The sequence below is a fragment of the Nelumbo lutea genome, chromosome 4, assembly GCF_056320005.1.
Source record: "Nelumbo lutea isolate HS-2025 chromosome 4, American lotus-T2T, whole genome shotgun sequence".
NCBI lineage: Eukaryota > Viridiplantae > Streptophyta > Magnoliopsida > Proteales > Nelumbonaceae > Nelumbo > Nelumbo lutea.
In genome coordinates, this window is record NC_142687.1 from 96,311,868 (window position 1) to 96,337,162 (window position 25,295).

The following is a 25,295-nucleotide window of genomic DNA, read 5'->3' on the forward strand; positions in this document are numbered from 1 at the left end:
TAGATGTAGACCCAAAAATAGCTTTTCCAGGTTGTTCATGGCACTGTCCAAGAATATCCAGCAGATATATTCCATTCGCCTCACGGCCACTCCCAATCACCTTCTGAGACTCCTGATCCTGAAAAACACAGTAGGAAGGGAAGAAAGTTACACAACAGTTTAATGACTTAGTCTACTTACAGATAACAAGTTTGTATTTAGTCTGGGTACATGAAGAGCAGAAAGAAGAACTAAGGAGTTTGTAGCCTTGATGGTTCCTTGCGGGAGATAGGGGCAAGAGAGCCATCGGCTAGGATGATTTTGTCACGTCCAGGAAGTAAATCATATGAAACAAATAAAGTAAATCCAAGGGATCCTACGTTTACCTGAAATGGTTGTATGATTGGCAGAAGCCCGTATACCTGAATGAGCAAATGCAGAAGAGGTTGAATTTCTTGGAGGGTTGGAAGAAGAGGTAACACCCTCTAGGTGACTGATCATCCTCCCAAACTTCTCATATTTTGCTTTCATAGCTGCTAACTACTCACTAGCCGTCATCTCTTCAGTTTGGTATCTGTCACTATTTGGACCAACAGCAACATTGGCACTCCCTGCCTTTATATTATCAGACTTCTTCTGAAACCGAAGTAGTAGGAGCTTATGAAGCAATTTCCAGCACTTGTCTTTAGTGTGTTTTGGCTTTTTACAGTACTCACAGATAATCTCTTTCTTCCCTAAGCTACTTGGAGTCCCTGCAACCCCCTTGGGTTTCATTCCCATATTAACAAAGTGATCATTTAGACTAACCCCTTGGACCTGGACAAGTCTTCTACATTCTCCACTACTTACCAAGGCATATGCTTGAGATAGTGAAACACTATCCTTGGATAAAATATTTTGCTTTGTAATGTCGTACTCTGGATTTAACCCTGTCAAGAACTCAAACACCTTGTTTCTCTCAACCAGCTTTTTGTAGGTCTCAGCATCCTTAGTGGTGTCCTAGGCTACAACTTCTATCAAATCTATTTCTTGCCAATAAAGACTTCAGTGTTGAGAAGTATACAGCTAATGGTTTCTCCCCCTGTCTCAAATTCTTCACATCGCTTTTCAACTTGTAAACCCTGGCCACATTTAATTTTTGGGAATATATTTCAGCAACACTATCCCAATAGACTCTCTATTGGCCAGATTAGTGCTGACTAATCTGTGGTTGCATTGAATTCACAAGCCATCCAATAACAATATAATTTTCTTGCATCCACTTTTTATATGATGGATCATCTTCCGGAGGAGCCTTTTTGCTCCCGGAGATAAAACCTCATTTGCCTCTACTACAAATATAAATTTTTACTAATTGTGACCAAACCAGATAATTAGTTCCATCCAACTTGACTGTGGTCAAAACCAGTAGAGAGTCTACAGAGGCTCTTGGAACTTGTCTGGATTTAGCAACATGCTTGTTTTCAAAGTCTGAGGAGTTCATCTTCTTAAATACTTCAAAAATGACTTTAAACAACTTCGAATAACAACAAATGAAGATAGAACAAAAACCGTGTTGTGAGCCAACCTCTATGCAGCCGCACCAATAACCTGCGTCACACCCGGACGTTGGGAGAAATAGAGAAAACTCAACCGCTCGTTGTAGACTTCACAAAATACCAATCCACTTGATTCGATCTTCAAGAAAAATGAGTAGCCCTTCAGTCACTGAGTGCCCATGTCAAACTCTCTATGGGGCCCGCAATCAGATTTCTCCAGAAAATTAGGGTTTTGGGCAACACACTTGAATCTGTTAAGATGACAACAAAACCAGTCCCCTTCTCTCCAGAAACCACTAACAACTGGGCTGAAATAGGTTTCTTTAACTATTCATACGATTCAGTTCTCCATACACACTGTGTATGGAAAAAAAAAAGTGAAAAAAAGGGAAAAACGAGCCTGCTCTGATACCAAGAAAAAAAACAGCCTTTTGAGAAGAAATGACTTTTAGAAAGTTGCAAAAATTCAAAAGAAAGTAGTAGAAATCAGAGTTCAAGAGGAGAGAAGAAGAAGAAGAAGGTGGGGGCAACTTGGGTTCAGAGAGAGATTTTCAAACATAATCTCTTCTCTTACTCCCTTAATTCTATTTCATTAAGTTAAACTTTAGTAATTTATAGAGAAGCCCCTAGTTGAAAGTAAAAAGACATAACATAAGAAAGAATAAAACCCAGATTAAGGTCCATTACAGCAAAGAACATAAAAGATAAAAAAGGATAAACAGCCAATGGGCCATTCAGCCCATCTTCTCTACAGACACCTTCTCTTGTGCCTCGTTCTTTGATACCTTATCTCAGCCTTTTGCTCCTCTTGGGTTGCCCTTCCCTGTTATTGAGATTTGGAGCAAGTCCATTCCTCCTCGGGTTGGTAGTTTTTGTTGGGAAACTTTCCTAGAAAGGATCAACACAATATCTGCTTCAAAGAAAGAGACCCAATCTTTGTTTATCCCCTAATAGGTGCTCCCTTTGCAAAGCTGATGGGGAAATGGGCTACCACTTTTGGTTTCTTTCCGCATTGCTAAGACTATTTGGGGGTGGGTTTTTTCCCTTTTTGTTGGGTTCCCCTTGTGGATGTGCAAAGCTTGTTTTCACCCTCCTTCAGTTGGCCTAAGAAAAGAGGGAGAATGGTGTGGAGATGCATTAGGGCAGCAATTTGTTGGTCTTTGTGGGAAGAAAGGAACTCACGTATCTTTTCTGACAAGGAAAGAACCTATAAGAGTTTAATAGAACTGATTCTGTTAAGGATGGTTCACCGGCTGAAATTTGTGGACCTATTCACAGATGTCTCACTTAAGAGTAGGCAAAAAAACTGAAAAACCGAACCGACCGGTATACATATATTTCTATATGTTTTATATATTTATGTATATTATATGTTTTATATATATTATTTTTTATATATTATAAATTAATAAATATGCATTATATATAAATATATTTTTTTATAGTATTAATTGTAAAAATTAAAAAACCGAAAAACCGATGGTTAATTGAACCGGTCAACTGGTTAACCGATTGGCTTCGGTTCGGTTTCGGTTACCGGTTTTCCAAAAACCGATAGTGCTAGTTCAATTACAAAAAAAGGCCCACGGTTCGGTTAACCGAACTATGAGCACCCCTAGTCTCACTGGCTGACTTGATGAGAAACTAGAAAGAGATAGCTAACACTGCCCAATTTAAGAGGTCTTCTAGCCCCTCTTGGACGTCCCCACCTTATGGATTCATAAAACTGAATATTGATGGCTGTAGTGTGGGGAATCCAGGGCCTTCTAGAATTGGGGGTGTGTTTAGGAATGAGGGGATTATTTTAGCTTTGTTTTCAAATCCTATTGGAGGAGACTCACTTAGAGCTGAGATCTTTGCGGCTCTGGAAGGTATCCAAAAAGCTAGGGACCTGAATATCAGGAGGTTGATCCTTGAAGGTGATTCAGAGGTGGTGATTAGATGGATAAAGGAAGACAACAACCGCATGCGGAGGTTTGGCAATGAAAGGAAGAAATTCAAATGGCTTACTAGGGGTATTGAGGTGAAGCTCAGCTGGGTGAAAAGGAGTGCCAACTCACTTGCTGGTGGTCTAGCCAAACAAGGGGCGAATAGGGATTCTTTATTTTGGGCTAATTTCTCTTATTTAATAAAAGTTTTCAGTTACTGATAAAAAAAAAAAATATATATATATATATATATATGAAAGGAGAATGTTTGGGCTGAAATGCAAGGCAACCTAAGTATTCACCTTTCGAAAGGGGTTGTGCCTGGTTGAAGTGAGGTGCAGTGTTAAAATGCACCTCTCCTATGTGCCTAAGCACACCTTCCAAAACACTGACGACCACTTCGGTAAAACTAAAGCTAATAAGAACTTGAGCACATACACAGACCTCTTCAGCTTCAAAACTCAATTGCAACAATTGGCTTCTTAGAATCGTGATTTCTTCTTCAAGTTTTACTTTTTGATGTGCCTCATCTTCTAGCATCTTACGAAGCTTTATGATCTCTTCATTTCCAGCAGCCTGGCACAACCAAAAAAAATTGCTTTACATGCCACCAAGCAAGCAAGAAGGAATTGCCTAAGAGAACCATAAGATGATGGTAAAAAAGATACTTAGTAACCTGATGGATATACCATACCTCTGACCTTTTCCATTGAACTAATTGACTTTTAAGACTGTTGACCTCCTCCTCAGCAGCCTTCCTTGAACAAACTTCATTCTCAAGGGCCTTCTTCACCTCAGCAACTTCCTCAGAAATAGATGCCGAAGACCCCTAGGCACCAGAAAGGGAATGAATCAAGAAAATTATCATTTAAAAAAATTATTCAACAGATTAATATTCAGTGATGAATGATCTGAAGACAACCTGGCCAAAATTATTATATCAAGATCATACCATAAACTGTCTTGATTAATAATAAATATATGTCCTTTTACTTTTTATTACAATGTTTACTATAACATAAGAAATGACCTGAAGCCTACCTGGCCGAAATTATTATATCAGAGATGATAAAAACAAATGACATTGTTTAATAATTAAAAGATGTATTTTCACTTGTAGTGAAATCTCTGTTATTTATCCAAAAAAAAAAGATGTATTTTCACTTGTATAAGTTTTTACTTTTTAACAAGATTGGGAGACACATTACTGAACCTTTGTATCTTTTTACACAATAATCTTTCTCCTCTCATTCTTCTCCATAATCTTATTCTCTTCCTTTTGCAATAATCAATCCCCTTTAATATGGTACCAGAGTATTTCATAAAAAGTACCAACCAAAAGTCAGTTTATCCCTTCTAATAAAATGTTAATTTTGGAATCAATCAACAGAAATAAAAAGGAAAAAAAAAAAGCTTCATCATGTGAGCGAAGCATCATAAAGAATTAAACATCCATCATGGATCTACTCTATAAAATCAACAATCAAAAAGTTGCAACCAAAGAAAAATTTAGTCCTATATGTCCCAACTAATCTTTTTCTTCACCTTCTTCCAAACAAGTTCTCTTTGCAATTGATACCAGAAAGGAAAAAGAAATTGTGACTTATCATTATGCAGCATTTTCAAAGAGAACCCCTGATGTATCCCTATCTCATACTGCTTATGAACCAGCTGTGTAAGTTGAGCCATGTAGTTTAAAGTAATAAATAAGTTCCTTTCACAGATCCTGCTGGTGTTTAGCATTTTCAAATGCCACAGGTTCTTCAATCTGAAGCTACTCATATTCCTAGGCGCAAGGAACTTGTGTGCCAATTCAGGATCTTGCTCCTCTTCCTGCTCCACCTCTTGCTCTGGCTCATCGTTTTGACTGGTAGCATGGGCAACCAGATTCCCAACAAGCCACGTAAAGAAAAAAAAAAAAAAAAAAAGAGACAAATTTGGGTAGAAGCAGAGATAAAGTCCATTAAAAAGTTTATTTTTTCCCAAAATGGCATGAGTGAAAGAATAGTTATTTCAGATTCATAATACATAAGGAAAAAAAAAGAAAGATATTTCAAACAGGAGAAAATAATATAGAGATGGAGTTTGAACCTCTCTATTGCATGTCTTATCCAAGCACCCGTCTTTGGGTCCAGATCCAATTCGATCATTACAGTGCTTTTTCTGATCAATGGCCCATTGTTCCTCAAGCTTCTTTATTGATTCCATGTAGTCCCTCTGGTATTTCAATCTCTCCTTCTACAGCCAAAAAAAAATGAACCAAAAAATTGCAGCATTAGCAGCTGAGAAATTAAATCAAGCACTATAAGAGCATCTGGAAACAAAATCCACCAACACCAAATTAAGAAATTTCTAACAATAAAACCCAATAAAAGATCCATTGTGAAACCATAACAAATCCAACATCGATTTCTGACCCAATAGAATATTTTGAGAATGGATCATTATAAAAATTTTGATTTCAAAGGAAAAACATTGGGCAGAAGACTAAGAAAAGCACTGAATGTAGCAATGAAATGCCAGAGAGTTAAAAATAAGTATGATTAAACACTAAATCCCCAAAAAAATACAAAATCCACTATGTAAGTGAGAGAATGTTAACAGACTTTATAAGCGCTTGGAAACATTTGATACATACCATGCAAAATCATATTACACATTTACGCTAAGGGCCATATGTGCATGCACTCAAACACAATAAACTAAATAGAATTACTTTTTCATAATGATCACTGACACTATATGCTACATGGAGTGTTTAGGTGGTTTGAAATTCATCCATACCCTTGTGTGAGAAGTCCAATGTATTCATAGCCAAAATAATTACAGTAATGCATGTTATAGAACAAGTGAATGTACTATAATGAAATGACTTTCCAATTACACATAGTCTACGTATACATTATTTTAATAATTTAAACAATTTATTTAATAATTATTAAATCACAAAAAGAATTAGATAAAGTTAATAAAAAACAAGATGAATGAACATCAATTACAAAGTATGCCCAAATGCACTATCCTATATCTCTTAAAGGATACAGTGCCAGAGACTTCTATACTTGTATATGACTTGGCCTGACATCGTTTATGTTGTGGGTGTTCTCTGTCAATTCATGCATGCACCTAAGGCCACTCACCTAGAGGCAGCAGAGAGAGTGCTCAGATATCCAAAGCAATTCCAAAAAATGGGTCTCCTCTTTAAGAAGCATGGGCATATGAAAGTCGAAGTCTATATTGATGCTGATTGGGCCGGTTCAGTAGAGGACAAAAAATCCACTAGTGGTTATTGTACCTTTGTAGGAGGAAAAATTGTTACTTGGTGAAGTAAGAAACAAAGTGTTGTTTGTTTGGCCAAGTCTAGTGCGGAGGCAAAATACAAAAAGCCATGTCCCATGGATTTGCAGAAGTTCTATGGATTAAGAATCTGTTAGGTGAATTGGGATTTACAGTTGATGGTCCCATGTCACTCTATTTCAACAACAAATATGCCATCAATATTGCAGCCAATCCCATCCTCCACGACAGGACAAAGCACATTAAAGTGGACACACTTCATCAGGAAGAAAGAAGGGGGAGGTGTGCACTCCCTAATGTCAGCTCCAAAGACCAACTTGCAGATGTTACATAGGGTCTTCATCATTTGTGACATAATGAACTTTGTAACATGTTTAGGATCGATAGATATATACACCCCAACTTGAGGGGGAGTGATGTAATTCTTGGTTTATGTGCCATAGGGGCACTTTAGTCTTTTGTTCTTTTTGTAATTGTCACCCTACATATAAATAATATAGTTGGTGCCGCCAGTTTAATCTTCTGTTTCTCTTTCAATCTTTTCTCTCCTCTTTCTTCTCTTCTCCTCTCCCCCCTCCTCTTTTCTATTGGTTTCTTCCATCACCACAACAAGACTAGTTAATAAAAACTAACTTACCATTTTCCAAAAAAAGAAAAATAAGGATAATAACCAACATAGTTTATATACACTGGAGGTCATGTAGGAAAGGAGATCATATCCTACTTACAAGTATATTTTATGCAATATCCCCTTCGGCACAAACAGCTTCAATCATAAATTGCGGTATGAGCTCTAACAAGAATTAATGCATAGGCACTTGACATATTTATGGGTCAATAGTACATTAGCTCCCATATACCAATGAAACTAATCTTATAGACAAAATATAGAGAAAAAAAAAAAAAAGAATCTACCTCCAGAGCATCTGCATAGCTTTTTTGTGCCTCTGAGATACGATGTTGTGCATCTATAGTTATTCTCTCAATTTCATCCTCAAAAGCTTTCTGTTGCCTTTCATGTTCAGAAATGAGCTTGTCTAATTGTATGTCAAGCCTTCTAGCCAACCCTTTATAATCAAATTCTTCCTTTATTTTCACCATATTCTCCACCTTCATAGCCTGTTTCATTAAATATTTGATATCAGGAACTCTATAGTCACAGGAAAAGAAAAAAAAATGAATAAAGTTGCTAAGGGGAACCATTAAAATAGTCCTATACTAGATGGATGTACATCCATATATATAATAAATATTATTAACCAAAATACAATGCTAACCAGAAAGAGATGCCAATGTAAGGGTAGAAAATAAATGTGAACTACAAAATTCAGAACACAATACAGTTACTGTATTGTATGAGATTAAGTAGGCTATGAGGATCTAGTCATGTTCACAGAAGACCATCCACTGCACCAATAAGAAAGAGTTAACTGTTACAAGTTGAGAGTTTTTAATGACCGCGGGAGGTTAAAAAGCATGTAACTTAAAGAAGCCTGGGAAGATCCAAGGGCAAACAATCTAACATAGCATATAACAATGGATGGAGTACCATGGCAAAACAAGGTTCATGCAACAGAATCCCAGTAGCTTGGGCAAGGCATTTTTGAGTTTCTGATGGTCAAAAATTTAGTATAATATTAGGATTTAAGAACCAAACTACTAGAATCACTCTTGAATAAGGTCAGTGAAACATGAAACTTTTTGCATGGTAAACGCAAGCATTTTGGAATGAATAGTCCCATAATGCTAGGTAGTGAGCCATCTATAATGCCCAATTGTGGAAACCAACTAAGGGATAAAGATACAGGAAATAATTGTAAAAAAAAATAAAGACACAGGAAATGGCATACGACTCCATTTCCTAAGATCCCAGGCATTGATACCAGCATGACAATTCCAACTTAATATGTTTGTATAATGCTTTTACGTTTATTAACAACACAGAAATAACATGTTGCAAGGCTGGCAATGAGTATGGAGCAGAGTGTTTGAAAGTCAAAGGAGCCTAGAATAGCTCCAATAGGTGATCAAATGAGGGAAGGTAGACTAGGATGGTTTGGTCACATGCAGAGAAGTCTACAACACCCATAAGAAGTGATCTATTACAATTTACAAGTTGAAGGGGCTAGAAGAGCTAGGGGCAGACCCAAAAGGGCATTTGGCTGATAGGGGAGAAGATTATTTGGATAAAACCGACCTGAAATTTCCAGCTTCATTTTTTTTTTTCAGTTCGGTTAATTCAGTTTTAGTATATTTTGTTTATTGGTTTCAGTTTTCAGATTTGAAAATTCAAATCACCTTTAAAACCAGATTAATCAAACTTTGTGGGATAATATAATATAACACATACATACATACATACATACATACATACATACATACATACATACACGCATGCATGCATGCATATATGTGTGTGTGTGTGTGCGCGCGTGTGGGTGTAATGAAATTTGGTACAAAATAACCAACAAACTGAACCAAAATTTTCAGTTCATTTACTCCGGTTTTAGCCTAATTAGGTTCAGCTTTTAACCGAATAAACTGAATGCTCACCCCATACAGTTGGGACAATGTTTGAAGCCAAGTGCCATTTGTTAGTACCTAAATCTTTCCAAATCAAACTAAACTTCCAACATTTACAGAATTTTTATGATATAATTTGTAAAAGCATAATATTCTACATATTTCAAACGTGATAATGCAATAAAGCATGCTGTAGAGTCTCCACAGATTATCCAGTGCCATACCAGGTGTATAGTGTACCCAGTGCTGTTATACTATGTATGTACAGGTACCCAGGTATAACTAGGGATGACCATGGGCTGGGCAAGGCTGGATTTTGACAGTGTATTAACAGTATTTAGAGCCGCCTGGGTGTTATGTGCCTTAGGAGAACTCACCCCTAAAAGCTAGCTGTTAGAGGGAGGGAACCCAAGCACATATATACCCCACAACAGCATCCCATACTACCAACATGGGACAAATGGATCGTAACATTCCACCACGCTCCGCAGTCCTGGTGCCCACACAGGCTGGCTTTACACTAGTCCACCTAGTCCCGGACGAACACTGCAATACCGACGTCACCACCTGCGCCGCATGATTGCAACTGGGAGGCATAGTGTAGGCTCTGATACCATTTGTTATGTGCCTTAGGAGAACTCACCCCTAAAAGCTAGCTGTTAGAGGGAGGGAACCCAAGCACATATATACCCCACAACAGCATCCCACACTACCGATGTGGGATACCTCACATTAGCATCCCATATTACCAACATGGGACAAATGGATCGTAACACTGGGCCTGACAATATATGTCTGGGACAGGCAGGGCCAGGCATCCAGGCTTGTCCATATTAATTAATAAAAACTATGGTTTTAAACATTTTAATTTAATTTTAAAATTAAAATTGCAGAAAAATATATAAAAATTTATTATCTATATATTAATATATTATACCATATATAAAATGGGTTTGACTATGATACCAGAAAGACATGATATCCGAAAAAACTTGTGACCTTTCAACTGGTATCACAAATGTGTTAACCAATCAAGTAGTATTTATCAAAATCCATGGGTGGGTTTTGATTGATCAAAGCTCTTCAGTACCGTGTCTTTCTGGCATCATAAATTTTCCCATATAAAACATTTGCCATATTATAGGGCAGCCCAGTGCACAAGGCTCCTGCCAATGCAGGGTCTGGGGAGGGACAGATGTACACAGCCTTACTCCTGCACATACAAAGAGGCTGTTTCCAAGATTTGAACTTGGTCACTCAGATCACAATGCAGCAACCCAACCATTGCACCAAGGCCCACCCTCATTATAATATATCTATATATGCAACTTTCAGGCCAGGCTGGGCCATCCAGTCCTAGGGTTTGATTGGCCTGGTCCTGGCCCACATTATTTGTGAGCTTGGTGTGGATCCAAGCTGGGATGGGCCTGGAAGAAAAATGGCTGCTTGGGCCAAGAAATTCACCAGCCAGGCAGGCTGGCTGGGTCATAATGACCATCCCTAGGTATAACAGTGAGCTAACATTAAAGCGCTTAAGGAAGTATGCATATTCTTTCAAAAAGTTAAATGCATACAAATGACAAAACAGAACTTTCTTGAACAGAAAATATCACTTAGCTTTATTTACAACACATGTACTGTGATATTTATAAGTTAACAAACAGAATTAGGTTATTTTACTCAGCAATATTTTTGAGCAGGAAACAAAAAGTTTGATATATGACACCAAAGTGCTTGAGAGAGGTTCCAAATCCAGTTAGCATCATTTACTCAAGTATGAAATATGTTGCTCGATAAAAAGATGACTATTATTACTTTGCAACCCATATACTGTATACTGTGATATTGATATCCTTAAGTTAAAATGTTACAACTTCACAATTGGAAGAATCGGAGAATAAGCAATTACAAAGAAAACATAACACTGCAAAGTAATTGCTAAACCCACCCTTTGCCCAAACATTATGGTACTTGCAGTCTCTCCTCGATGGCGTGGAGATGGACCAATTGTCACAACCAATGAAGTTCGTGCAGTGCCTGTTAACATTTAAACATGTAATGTCAGGAAATAAATATAGATCACCAAACTTAAAAATCACCTTGACTCTGAAATATTTTCTCTGAAGTGGCCTATTAATAAAATAAATTTGACAGCTAGGCAAGGGAAGGTCAGAGTTAAGCAAGAACTGCTCATAACAAAAGAAAGAAAAAAAATATGCCAGAAGCAGAGGATCACTGAACCAGAGAAATGTGTGGAGCTAAAAAATCAGGGTAATACACCATGCTGCTCTGGCTTACACCCCATTGAATTAATATCAGCAGAAATTCAAATTTCCCCGCATACAGAAAATGTCTCACCTCCAAATGAATCTCGAAGCAATCTCGTAAGCTTTGAATCACGCACTGGCACATGAGCACTATTCTCTGCGAGAGCATTTATGCACTTACCTAATGCACTCAGTGAGAGATTAATAGACTTAGCTTCCTCTAGTGTATGCCCTTCACTGCCTGCCAACAAAGGGTATACAATGAAAACATCAGCAAATGATTAGGAGTCTGAGTACAGAATACAAAGATACAATATAACAATTAAAATGAACAAAAGCCTTTTAATGCATTAATGCAAAACATCAGTTTAAGATCAAGAGTAGCATGGCCAACGGGCATATGCAAACAACTGGACACCCACTAGTGCATCTGCATATATTACTTTCATAGGACTTGGTATTCAAAAAAACATCCAGTCAATGACTTGTTTAAAATGTCCTGCTATTTTTTGTTTTAACTCCACAGCAGAACATGGGTGCAGTTAAGTGCTAACCATAAGTTACCACCCAAACATGCATTAACTGCACATTGTAGTGACTGTTGACTTCAGTTTCAATTTACTATTATTAAGATATTCAACATGAATTTTAGGCCATTTCCGGCTAAACCAAAACTATCCAGGATTAGAACCGTGGCACATTATAACTCAAGCATGTGTTGGTATGATCCTCAAACATAGGCCGTGTTATTGCAATTGAAGAAGGTTCAGGACAATAGTTCAGCCTAGCTTTTAGGTCATCAACCAGGGCCAAGCAGTCCCCACTCCAACCTTAAACCTAATACTTTGAACCCTCATTTGACAAATAACAGAAAGCTAGGCTGACCTTGCTGCATCATTAGCATGGGAACAACAGTCCTAGTCACCAAGGGAAGATAGCCGTAAGGAAATAAAGCTAAAAGATTGCTAGTCTGCATCAAAGTTTATATAATAAAATTCTTGTTTGGAAAAAGAGAATGATCTCACCTTAATTAAATCCTACCACTCATCACTGTAATCAGTATGGAACCAGTATGTTTCTTATGTTCAAGACTGCTATCAGTCTTGAACCCTAATAGATTTCAGGTTCAAAAAAGGAGAAAAAAGGTATAGAGGAGAGAGGAGAAAGAGTAGAGAGAGAGCAGTAGAACACAAGAATTGAAAGGAAGGACAGAATCAGAATGTTCTGCCGCCGCCACTTCTATTTATTATTTATAGGTTATGTTAGTTACATGAAAGGACAAATCTGCCCTTGGTATTTACATAACACATAAAACAATATAAAACTGAAATATAAATAACTGGAATAACAGATTGACCATCAGCTAACCCTAGGATGACAGGGGCACATTCTACCCTACGGACAGAGTGGGACCACAGCTGTGGGAACCACATCAGTGTTCTCCACACTCCCCCTCAAGTTGGGAACAAATGTTTATCATTCCCAACTTGGATAGATCCGCCTCTAGCTTCTTCCTTGATACGGCTTTAGTGAGGATATCTGCTAGTTGCATATTGGATGTGATGTAAGGGAGGCATACTTCTTGAGATGAGACCCTCTCTCGTACAAAATGTCAGTCAACTTCAATGTGTTTGGTTCTGTCATGCTGCACTGGGTTATGTGCTATATTAATAGCTGCTTGATTATCACAATACAGTATCAGGGGCTTCTCATACTCAATACCCAACTCCTCAAGTAGAGATCTCAGCCATAGGATTTCAGCCACTCCGTTAGCCAATACTTTGTTTCTTACTTCTCCAAGATACCAGATTACCTCCCACAAGAACACAATATCCTGAGGTAGACCTTCTGTCATCAACACTCCCAGCCCAATCGGCATCTGTATAGACCTCCCCACCTTCATGTGGTTATTGTTCTTGAACAATATACCCCTACCCGAGCATCTCTTCAAGTATGCTAATATCCTTTCTACCGCAAGAAGATGTGTAGTTCTAGGAGAATGCATGTACTGGCTGACAACACTAACAGCATAAGTAATATCTGGCCGAGTGAGGCAGAGATATAGGAGCTTTCCTACCAATCGCTAGAACATAACTTTGTCTTCAAGAGGCTCCTCACTCTCTGCACTAATCCTGTGGTTCTGTTCAATGGGTGTATCCGCAGGCTTGACACCTAACTTTCTAGTTTCTACCAGCAGAACTAGGACATATTTCCTTTGAGAGATAAAGATCCCTTGTTTGGATCTAGCAACCTCAATACCCAAGAAATACCGAAGTACACCAAGGTCTTTCACCTCAAATTCTTGATGAATGAGCTGTTTAAGGGACTCAACCTCATGGCTATCATTCCCTATCACCACAATATCATCAACATATACTGCAAGTAGTGTCAAGGAGGACTCTACCCTCTTGATGAATAGAGTATGATCTGACTGGGCCTGTACATAACCGAACTTCACAAGGGCTAGTCTGAATCTATCGAACCAAGCCCTAGGTGACTGCTTCAAACCATACAAAGCCTTGTTGAGCCTACAGACCTTCTTACCTGTTCCTGCATCATAGAACCCAGGAGGCAAACGCATGTAAACCTCTTCCTGCAGGTCTCCATTCAGAAAAGCATTTTTCACGTCCATTTGGTATAAAGGCCAAGTGTGACTTGCTGCAAGGGATAATAGGACTCAAATGGTGGTCATCATGGCTACTGGGGCAAAGGTCTCCAAGTAATCTATACCATAAGTCTGGGTAAACCCTTTTGCAACTAACCAAGCTTTATACCTCTCAATGGATCCATCTGCATTGTGCTTTACGGTAAATACCCATCTGCAACCAACTGGTTTCTTTCCTTTGGGCAGATCAACTAGCTCCCATGTGTTATTTTTCACAGGCATCCATCTCAACCTGCATTGCATCTTTCCATTCTGGGACGGATAGGGCTTCTTGCACTATTCTTGGAATAGGGACATTGGCAACAGAACTAAGGTAGGACCTGTAGATAAGAGATAGGCGATCATAGGATAAAAACTGAGAAATACAGTGGGTTGTAGATGTGGTACAATGTCGTTTCCCTTTACGGATGGCAATCGAAAGGTCAAGGTCATCTGCAGGAGGTGAAATGGCAACAATAGAGGAAGTCTTTGTGGGCCTTGGGACAGTAATACCTGAACTTGGAGCTGCATATGAGATTGGAGCTGACCTGGACTGCTGATGACCGGGATCAACCTGCCTGCATCGCCTGTGGTAGACCCTCAACTCCTGATCCCTCTGACCACCCTCACCATTGCAGCTCTCATCGCCCAATGGAATAGGTAAAGGAATTGCCCCACTCTCACCACTCTCGCCCTGAAGAAAATGACTCAAACCCCCACTCTCATTGCTCTCCCCTTGAAGAAAAGGACTCAAACCCCCACTCTCACTGCTCTCCCCCTGAGGAGAAACCCGAGGATAATAGAGTGTCTCCTCAAAGAAAGTGACATCCATGGAGGCAAACTTCCTCCCTGAGACAGGATCATAGCAGCAATAACTCTTTTGAATTTGTGCATAACCGAGGAAAATGCATTTGGAGGCCTTGGGTTTGAACTTGGAGTGATGGGGTCCGAGAAGCTGAACAAAGCAGGTACAACCGAATGTTTTAAGGGGAATAGAAAACAACTCTTCACTTGGGTATAGAAGGGAAAAAGGAGATCCCATATCAAGGACCCGGGAAGGAACTCGATTAATAAGATATAACGCCGTGAGGATAGCATCACCCTAGAAGCGAATAGGGGCATTGGAGGTAAACATAAGACTTCTGGCCACCTCCAAGATGTGCCTATTCTTCATTTCTGCAACTCCCTTCTGCTGAGGTGTATGAGGGCAAGAGCTCTGGTGTATAACCCCATGATTAAGAAGGTAAGATGCAAATGGTTTAGCAAAGTATTCCTTCACGTTATCGAATCTAAGAACTTTGATCTTGGCATCAAATTGGGTTAGGATCATTTGGTGAAGGTTTTGGGTCAGAGCAGGAACCTCATCTCGTGAACACATGAGATAAACCCAAGAAAAGCGAGTATGGTCATCAACAAATAACAATAAATATTTGTACCCACCCATGGAAGGGATGTGATAGGGCCCCAAAACATCAATATGCACAATATCAAAAGAATTATTACTCATTTTATTACTCAATAAATAAGACTTTCTACAATGTTTAGCAAACTCACAACTTTCACACTTCAACTTAGACAACTCAATAGACTCAAATAAAGCAAGAAACAGACTCTTTAGAGACCGAAATGACAAATGACCCAATTGGTTATGCCAAAGCATAACCGAACTCACACTCTGAGAAATAAAAGACATCTTCTCTACTAGCTCTTCCTGACGAGACCTCTCCTCGAGCAGATAAATCCCATTCGTCTCATGGCCAGTCCCAATCACCTTCTTCGTCTCCAAGTCCTGAAAAACACATCGGTCAAGGAAGAAGGTTACTGAGCAGTTCATATGCTTGGTAATACTACTGACTGAAAGAATATTAGTATCAAGCTTAGGAACGTGCAAAACAGATGACAGGGACCAGGGAGCCATCAGCAATAGATACTTTATCCCTACCCGAAGACAAATGCTAAGTAGTAAACAATGAAGGCAAGCTAGTCATGTGGTCGGATGCACCTGAATCTATTACCCAACAAGGTTCAGTAGTACCTGGAGCTGAGGCATAATAGGCTGAGGCTCGAGTACCTGAATGTGCGAAGGCAGATGTGGTAGGAGCTGATGGTGACTGCGGTGGCTGAGCTGAACTTTCAACTTCCTTTTCTAACTGTATTAGGGCAGCCCGAACTACAGCTAAGGTATCTAAAGGTGTTCCTCTTGTGCCAGATGAAGATGTTGAATCAGTGTTCACGGCCACATGAGCATTGCCCTTCTTGCTTCTCAACTTTGCCGGAACCAGGTGAGGATGCAGTTTCCAACATGTTTCTTTTGTATGTTTGGGTTTCTTACAATGCTCACATACCACATCCTTTTTGTCTTCCTTCCTCCTATCCTTCTCTGAATCACCCCCTGATTTGGGTTTGACAGCTACAAAGGCTGGTGTGAGAGGCTGAGGTTGCATCATAACTTTCCTTCTAGTCTCTTCACTATGTACTAAGGAGTATGCCTGAGAAAGAGTCACACTGTCTCTAGTCAAAATCTGTTGCTGCACAATATCATACTCTAAATTTAGGCCCGCCAGAAACTCAAACACCCAGTTTGTCTCGACTTGCTTTCTATATATCTGTGCATCTTTGGGACTCTCCCACTCAAGAGTCTCTAAGTGATCAATCTCACGCCACAGAGACTGCAAGGTAGAGAAGTATACTGAAATCGGTTTCTCTCCTTGTTTAAGGTTTTTCACTTCACATTTCAATTCATATGCTCTGGCAACATTAAGGGGTTGGGAATAAGTTTCTTTTATAACATCCCATATCTCCTTAGTTGTCTTTGCCCATAAGTAATTTCGACTAATATGAGGCTGCATAGAATTACACAACCATGTCATAACCAAGTAGTTTTCTTGGATCCACTTGGTATATGTAGGGTCTCCCTTGGGAGGTTCTTTCACATCTCCCAAGAGGTACCCTAATTTACCTCTTCCCCCAATAGCCATCACGGCTGATTGGGCCCATTCCAAATAGTTTGATCCATCAAACTTTACGGTTGTAATCTGACCATCTGTCTCAGAAACACTACCATAACAGTTGTTCCCAAAACTACATTCTACTTGATTTTTAAACTCCATCTCGGTCAAGTCTCAAAAACAGCACTTGAATTACCAATCACAATCAAAACAGTGTAGGACCAATCTGTATTCACAGCGTATGTGCACAAAACAGGTAGAAATCTGATCTGAAACCAACTAGCAAACACAACAGCAGCAGTCCGTACAGTTCTCACCCCTTAAGAGAGTTCGAAAACCCCAAAAGGATCTGAAAAATCAGCTTAGAAGCAGGTCTGATAATGCTTGGCAGAATTAGGGTTTTAATCAGTCCTTAAAGAAAACATTTCAATTGCACATTCCAATCAGAACCGTACAGATAGACTTGCAGTAGGGTTAATATGAAACCCTAAAATCTTATCAATGCTAACAAAAACTTGAGGACAGCTCCAGGTAAATCGCAGGGTTTAGTCTAACATTAGGGCTTGCCGCAAGCTTATTAGGGATTGCCACAAGATCACTTTCAAACCCTAGAGTAGGAGAAAAGAACCCTAAGGCAGTTCAGCCCAACAGTAGGGTTTGCTGTAAAACCCTAGAGAATAGAAGGGAGAAAACCTTAGAATGGTTTGGCCGCCCTTTCCAGATAGGTTCAACTATCCTCTCTGATAGTACTCTTAGAAAATAGGTAACTTACAAGAAAAAACTATTCGCTGCCTTCCAAGGTTACCCGAACCTTAGTCTTCTCTGATTTTTCCTGATCACCAACACTCTGCAACCGTGACACGTCTTCAACAGCTGCTAAACCCTCTGGCAATCTCCAAGAATCAGTCCACGAACTCCACTTTCTCAGCTTCCAGCCCTAGGGGATTCTCATGTGGTTGGTTGGACTAGACTCACATGAGAAACCCTAACCTTGCTCTGATACCAAGTAGATGTTCAAGACTGCTATCAGTCTTGAACCCTAATAGATTTCAGGTTCGAAAAAGGAGAAAAAAGGTATAGAGGAGAGAGGAGAAAGAGTAGAGAGAGAGCAGTAGAACACAATAATTGAAAGGAAGGACAGAATCAGAACGTTCTGCCGCCGCCACTTCTATTTATTATTTATAGGTTATGCTAGTTACATGAAAGGACAAATCTGCCCTTGGTATTTACATAACACATAAAACAATATAAAACTGAAATATAAATAACAACTGGAATAACAGATTGACCATCAGCTAACCCTAGGATGACTAGGGCACATTCTACCCTACGGACAGAGTGAGACCACAGCTGTGGGGCCCACATCAGTGTTCTCCACATAATACAAATTAATTGTACATAGGATGACCTTGCATAACCTGATGTAATACAGATTATATTTCTAATCTTTCCAAAAAAAAGCTTCAACCTGTAAGATTATTAAGGATTTAGATATTTATCGGCAAATTTTTAGTATTTGACTCCATCTTCAGCAGTAATACCAAAGACATCCTTCCAGCCCCCAACAGGTGCAGAAGTTAGTAGGGTGGGATAGGGGCCTAAGTCCTAACCCACCTAGGCTCTGCCTATGTAATATTTATCATAGGTCTAAACCTCTAAATGCCCAAAGGAAGCCAAGTGACTGCAGAACAGCTCTTTTATTGGACCATCTGATTGTTAACTAATTTTTTTTTAGCTAAAAGATGCCCTTTTAAATGGAAAAAAAATAAAAATAAAAATAATTGCTCATATGGATAGTCAAGTAGCAGAAAATGTTAACTAGAACAATTCCACCAACATTCACTCATAGATTTTACTCAACATTTAATAAAGCATAAGCAAGTGGTGGAAATGCAACAAGTATAATTATCATAATTTCCATATGCGGTAGATGTCAGGAAGAACAGAATAAAAGAATACTGAATCCATTTGTGAGGAAGAAATAAAAGAAATAAAATAAAATAAAATGCCATAAGTTACGTATGGTTAGATACCAGATTTATCAATACGCTCTGAACCTGCAAGATCCACAACAACTAGTTTGCCTTTCCGAACAAGTGATGGCTTAAAACTTTTGACCAAGTGGGAGGTGTTCCCATTTTCACTTAAAATAGAAGATTCTCTTCCCTTGATAGACCTCTTAACATGTACCTATACCAAGAGGGTATTCTATCAATTTGCCACCAAAATACTCTGAAGATGGTAGAACTACCATCACCATGATCCAATGAAATGCTAGCATCAAACTAAAATAACAATCCATTCATTCACCATTAGAATAGCATGACTCCGAGAAGATTCAGTATTCAGTTTTGTGTTTGCAGCAAATCGATGTGCTTCACCAAATCGTAGCAACTCAACAAAACTTTGTTGGTCTCTGACTTCTACTAGGGTTGCACCAGGTAACGAAACATCTCCAGTTTTTGGGTCTTCCACAATGGAAATGTTATCATTTGCAGGATCAAGGAGATCTTGAATTGTCTCCATATAAAGCTGCGCATATTGGTGAAAGAAATAATGTTACAGAAATTTTAAAAGAATGAAGTCTAAAAGAACCCTGATAGAATTTAACCAGGCAGCTCTCACTTGCAGACCAGATTGAATTTGACATGTCCAAATTCAATAAGCAACTAAAAGAGACAATAAAAAGTAACCACTACATAATAATAAAACTACCATGAAATTATATAGTGTTAAGGGATTAACAACCTGCAAGTAGGAGACTGACACAGAATCAGTTTCTGGAGATATATTTGCCAAAATATCCTCCATTGAGCGCACCATAATGCCACGATATGCTGTATCTTCTTCCCCAAGTCTTCCGAGAGTGAAAGTCTTCCCTGTGCCAGTTTGTCCATAAGCCATTACAGTCCCATTATAACCATCCAGAACACTCTACAGCATGAGAAAAGACATCAGAACATGTCGCATAAAGTTAAATTCACAGGAAATGAATTACTTGATAATTGGTTCCAGAAAATACAAACTGAAAAGATAAAAAAGAAAAACATCAGAGCCGTATGCCCATCTGGCATGAATCATAAGTCACCCAAAGTCATAAGAACAGTGGCTGAAAATCTTCTAGGTCTATAGAGACTACAGGAGTTGGAACAGATGAAAGAAGTTTTAGGACAATGTCAAGCAAAGAACAGGCATCTGTTGCTGTGTTGAATATGATGCATATTTGGTCTTTACACATTTTCTGACTTACATTTTATTTATATGATACATCAATGAGAGGGTCAACTAACCGAGTTGATTTTTTTTTAGCTCTGATGATTTTATCCTCTCTTCTTTCTATTCTTTTATTTCCTCTTCATTCTAAATGCTGAAATTATGTCTATTTCATATTCTGAAAACCACTACAGTATCAGAGCAGGAAGAAAAAGGAACCATCTTCATCCTCAACTGATCACTTTACCACAAAGGCACAAAACCCTGCTGGTTGTACTTGTATGATGACCTTGACAAGCAATATGATAGCCTGTGCCTCTTAAAAAAAAATAGAATCCAGTACACTTGATTTATGGAATTTTTTTGGTATGGATATTAAACGTCTTTGAATCAGATTGGTGATTCTTCATAAACTTTTCTAAGAAAATTCAATAAAAAAATTGCAGATCTGGATAATCTGCTTGGCACATGTCAGTGCATTCTGTTAGAGATTGGGAATGCAAGTGCCTGATCCTAACCTATTTTTTGGAGGCACAGAATTAAGTTTCAGGCTATTTGAGTAAGCTTTGAGTTTCTAGTGAATAAATTTCTATCTCTACATTGTCACCTCGCTCTGGAAGTCTATTTATGAACATGAAGTGTATTAAAAGCAAGAAGTGCAAGTAAAGTTCAAGGAGTTTCTAAAGCCTGAGGGCCTGAGGCACAAGGTACAAGGCAAGGAACATGCCTGAACAAAGGCACAACTTTTGAAAAGGCAAACAAAATTAAAACTCAATATACAAAAAAAAAAAGCAAATGTAAATTCAGGAAGAAATAAAATATTTCAAAAAGAACAGAAGCTCAATTGGTTAGATTATTGTACTATCAATACAAAGGTTGTAGCCTTGTATGTTTAAGTCCTATATAGGCTAAACAGTTTACATCCTAAGCATCATAGTTACAACCTACAGTAGAGTAAATTATGCATTCAACAACAAATTCAATGTTAATCGTCAAAAGATAGCAACAACTAGGTGAAGAAGCCCCACAAAATGAGCTTCATCTGTGAACCTAAGGGCATTTCTTTATCATGCTGATCTTTGATTTGCATGTTGTTACTGATTTTGTGAACCTACTGAATCTAAGGAAGCATTTTTGGAACCATGTGATCTTGCTCCAAATCAAGTTGTGAACTTCTTATCAGTTGGCTCTTACAAAATGAACCCTGTTCCTTCTCAAAGCTATAGAGTAGCCTACATTATTGGGAAGAGGTTTCAAAGTTTTGAAGGCTGCCAACTAAGCAGGAAAATTAGGAAAACAACAGGTTCTGAATTTATGGGAACAAGCTACAGTCACAGAACAAATATGAAGTCAATTTTCTGGAGTGGCCTTGGTCAGCAAAACTGTACAAAGGTGACAGAAAAATTGGATATCTTACTGATAACGAAAAGCAATCTAAGGTTGATGATCCTACCCACTCAAAGCAGAAGAACTTGATGGAAACATCATGGCTAGTCAGTTTTATGATGCCACACATAGCAAAAAATGATATATTCATGTCAACAGGAAAATAAAATTGCAAAAGGGTGCCTAAGACCTATTCATAAGTCTAAAATTCTGTTCAGGTCTATCAGTTGAGATGTGGGTGATCTTCATGTATTTCTCTTCTCTTCAGGCACTATGAAGCAAATTGATCATTATGAGGTGGTTGAGTAGTGGGACCCTGATGATTCAACACAATACAAACAAATGAAGGAAAATGAATAATTTTGATATGAATCTTTCACCTGTAGGCTCTATTTGGCCACATGGAAAATGAAGGAAAACGAATAATTTCTACAAAATATGCTATTTTCAGGTTTCAGGTTGCATATAACATGGGTTTAGAAAACAAAATAAATGTTTTCTCAATAAGTGACTACTAGCTTTTTTTGAAGATAAATAAAAAATAAAATTTATTAAGGAAACAAATTAAAGAGGATACATCAGGGTGATAAGATACCACCCAACAAAGGACAGACCAAGACTTTCAGCTTAACCCCTTCGGCCTAAGCTAAAAAACCCTACAAACATCAATGACAGCCTCAGAACCCTACCCAAGTTACAACTACAAAGAACCCAAAAAGCCAATTGCATTGAGAAGCGGACCTCAAGCTTTACCCATTTTCTCAGTGCATCCGGTGTCTAAGACAGAACTCTCACTTCTTATCTGGGAGGCTTTCCTTATCTTCTTCCCTAATCCCCTTCTTTAGCCACATCCCAAATACTCCCAACTTTAATCTGGCAAAAACTTTTGGAACTTGCACTGTTTGATTAGTTTTTTGACTTCTAAATCTTCTTGCTGCAGGAATTTTCTCCATCGTTGAAATGGTCTCCTTGTTAGCATTGATTCTTTCCGATTCAAATATCGCATTCTTTTCAAAAAAAAAAATTGAACTGCACCCAAATCTTCTCTCTTAGAATTCCCCTCCACTTTCTCTCCATCAACCTTCAAACTCACATTCCCCTCAACCATCCGAGAACCAAAACCATCCACCTTAGTACCTGAGATGAATGTTTCCATTTTAGGAAAATGGCATTCTTTCTGATTTTTTGCAAGTCATCTGCTAAACAGAGGGTTGGCTCTCTTGGTTCAATCTGGCAGCAGCACCCTTGTGCATTTCAATAACTCAGGTTTGTTACTTTGTTTTCCATGCTAAGCCAAAAACCAGTCAAAGTTAAGATTTATTTTCCTATTGAATATATGCCTCCAAGAAAATCTTCCTCATGTTCAACCAAGTGCAACCTTAAATTAAAAACCAACTGAAAATATGTCTTTTCTTCCATTTTTCTTTTTCTCAAAGATCATCAGCTCCAATCAGTTTACTAATCATAATTGTGATCTGTTTAATTTTATTTCCACGATATTTTTTATCCACCTTCCAAAAAAATTGGCAAAAATAAATATACAGCAAATTGCAGAGGAATGACAAGAATACTAAGATTGTTTTTGGTTTGAAGGAAAAGGTAGGGAAAGGAAGGCAAAGGTAGGGAAACCTATACAACAAACCCCTACCTTTTCCTTCAAACCAAACACAGCCTAACGGGAAGGTATGATGTCTCTGCCACTGTCTACAGTATTTTTATTGCTTCCATTATACATGGAATAGTGACCTGCCAAACTTGTTCACTTAGCCAGCAGAAAGAAATGCAACATTCGAATCCTTTTATAACAATAGCATAAAATAGACTATCATTTGATATTAAAAGGACTTCCTGTCTTCTAACATATGTATCCTGTCAACACTAATAAAGAAATTCCAACTCACTATCAAGGTCGTGACCACATAGATCGTAATGGTAGTGTAGTGCCTGATCTGTTACAGTGTGACAAGCTATGATGTACAATCAATACATCACATGAAAGATGCATCAGAAGGATAAGAGTGAAGTATGTTGAGTTATTGCCGCCTCCTCATCTACAAGGCAACAGTTTTTTGAGGCATGGTCTCCTCCAACAGGTGGCTGGAAGAAGCTGAACTTTGATGGGAGTTGTGTGGGTAATCCAGATCCTTCAGGCATTGGGGGGGCCATTAGAGATGAAAATGGAAACATTATTGCTCTGTACTCCAGTCCTGTGGAGCAGGGTGATGTGGCAAGGGCAGAGTTTCTAACTGCAGCATATGGGGTTGAGAAGGCTAAAGAGTTGGGTATTAAAAGACTGATCATCGAGGGAGACTCAAAAACTGTGATAAAATGGTTGCAGAAAGGGGAAGGGGTGACATGGCAGTTGAAGAATGAATCCAAAGACTTAAATGGATGTCAAGGAACATGTCAATCCAGGTGGGATGGGTTAGGAGATCTGCCAACGGTTTGGCAGATAGCTTAGCAAAGCAAGGGGTTCAAAGAAAACATATGTTCTGGGCACATTTGTAATTCTGCTCTGGGTCAGCTTACTAAAGCTGGCTTCTTTCACAACTTCTTGTTGTATCCTAAAGTTTTCTAATTAATGAAACCTTTTCAGAGTTATTGATCAAAAAAAAAAAAGGTGAAGTACGTCGAGTGACTTTAGTCATACATGGTTTAGGGAACTGCTCATCAAACCTCTTGTATCTACATACTTCAAGTGTTATAAAAATCTTACAATTTATGACATGATTTGCGATTCAAATCACGAATCCCAGGGGTTTCAATTTGAATCTTATGTCCTCCTTATTTGCAAAAATCTTTGACTTTTTTGCAAGGTTCAAAATTTAGATATGATATGCCTTGTATCAAACATATCATATCTTTTGATGCCTAATACACCTATTTTAAAGGCTTTTCCAAGAAAACCCTTTTTAAATGTTAAATAACATTAATATCATCCCCCTCTGAAAATATGAAAGTAAAAAAAATAATAATAAAAAAATTTTGATACAATCAAAACACTTGATATGCATGTTCCTCTGTATTTAGGGATGGCAATTTCTACCCTACCCAGTGGATACCTGCCCCTACCCTACCCGAGGGGGCAGGTTTTTTTGCTTGAAGGACAGATTTTGGGGAGGGGACGGGTTTTAGGATTCTACAACCCATACGAGTACGGGTAGGGTACGGTATTAGGCTAAACCCGACCCTCCCAGACTCGCATATTGTTGGAAAGCATATAAACTTTATGTACCAAGTGTTGAATTTAATAATATTTTGAATTTTATGTAAAAGATAATTGATAGTTTGTGTTTTCTACATGTCTTAATCAAATAATTGAAAATTTTGTTGTTTATTTATGTTATTTTACTTACTTATTTCTTATATATGACAAGAAATAATAGGAAATTAGATACGGGTTCTAATTTGGGGAGGGTAGGGTCGGGAAGGGTTTTGGGTTTTCATGTGTCGGTAGGGTTTGGATTCTCAAAATCCAACCCACTACGGGTTTTGGGGCGGGTCCAGGTTGGGAGGTTTAGGAAGGCAGGTAGGGTCAAGAATTTACAAAACCCTCCCCGAACCCACCCTGT

The 25,295-nt window shown here is 38.5% G+C and overlaps 1 protein-coding gene across 2 annotated transcripts in view; it reads right to left on the minus strand.

Annotated features, from left to right (window-relative positions):
• The window catches only part of LOC148862015 (kinesin-like protein KIN-UB), a 45,846-nt gene that overhangs the window by 13,401 nt on the left and 7,150 nt on the right, over positions 1–25,295 (minus strand). The window contains exons 4-12 of one of the 2 annotated variants that reach the window (XM_088984654.1): positions 19,873–20,058; positions 19,435–19,656; positions 19,158–19,314; positions 11,624–11,773; positions 11,214–11,302; positions 7,658–7,861; positions 5,537–5,683; positions 4,140–4,274; positions 3,890–4,021 (exon numbers count right to left, since the gene is read on the minus strand). In XM_088984654.1, the coding sequence (XP_088840780.1) occupies positions 3,890–4,021; positions 4,140–4,274; positions 5,537–5,683; positions 7,658–7,861; positions 11,214–11,302; positions 11,624–11,773; positions 19,158–19,314; positions 19,435–19,656; positions 19,873–20,058 (1,422 nt within the window). Of the gene's footprint in view, positions 1–3,883; positions 4,022–4,139; positions 4,275–5,536; positions 5,684–7,657; positions 7,862–11,213; positions 11,303–11,623; positions 11,774–19,157; positions 19,315–19,434; positions 19,657–19,872; positions 20,059–25,295 lie in introns of both variants that reach the window. The other variant, XM_088984653.1, reaches the window with a different exon arrangement.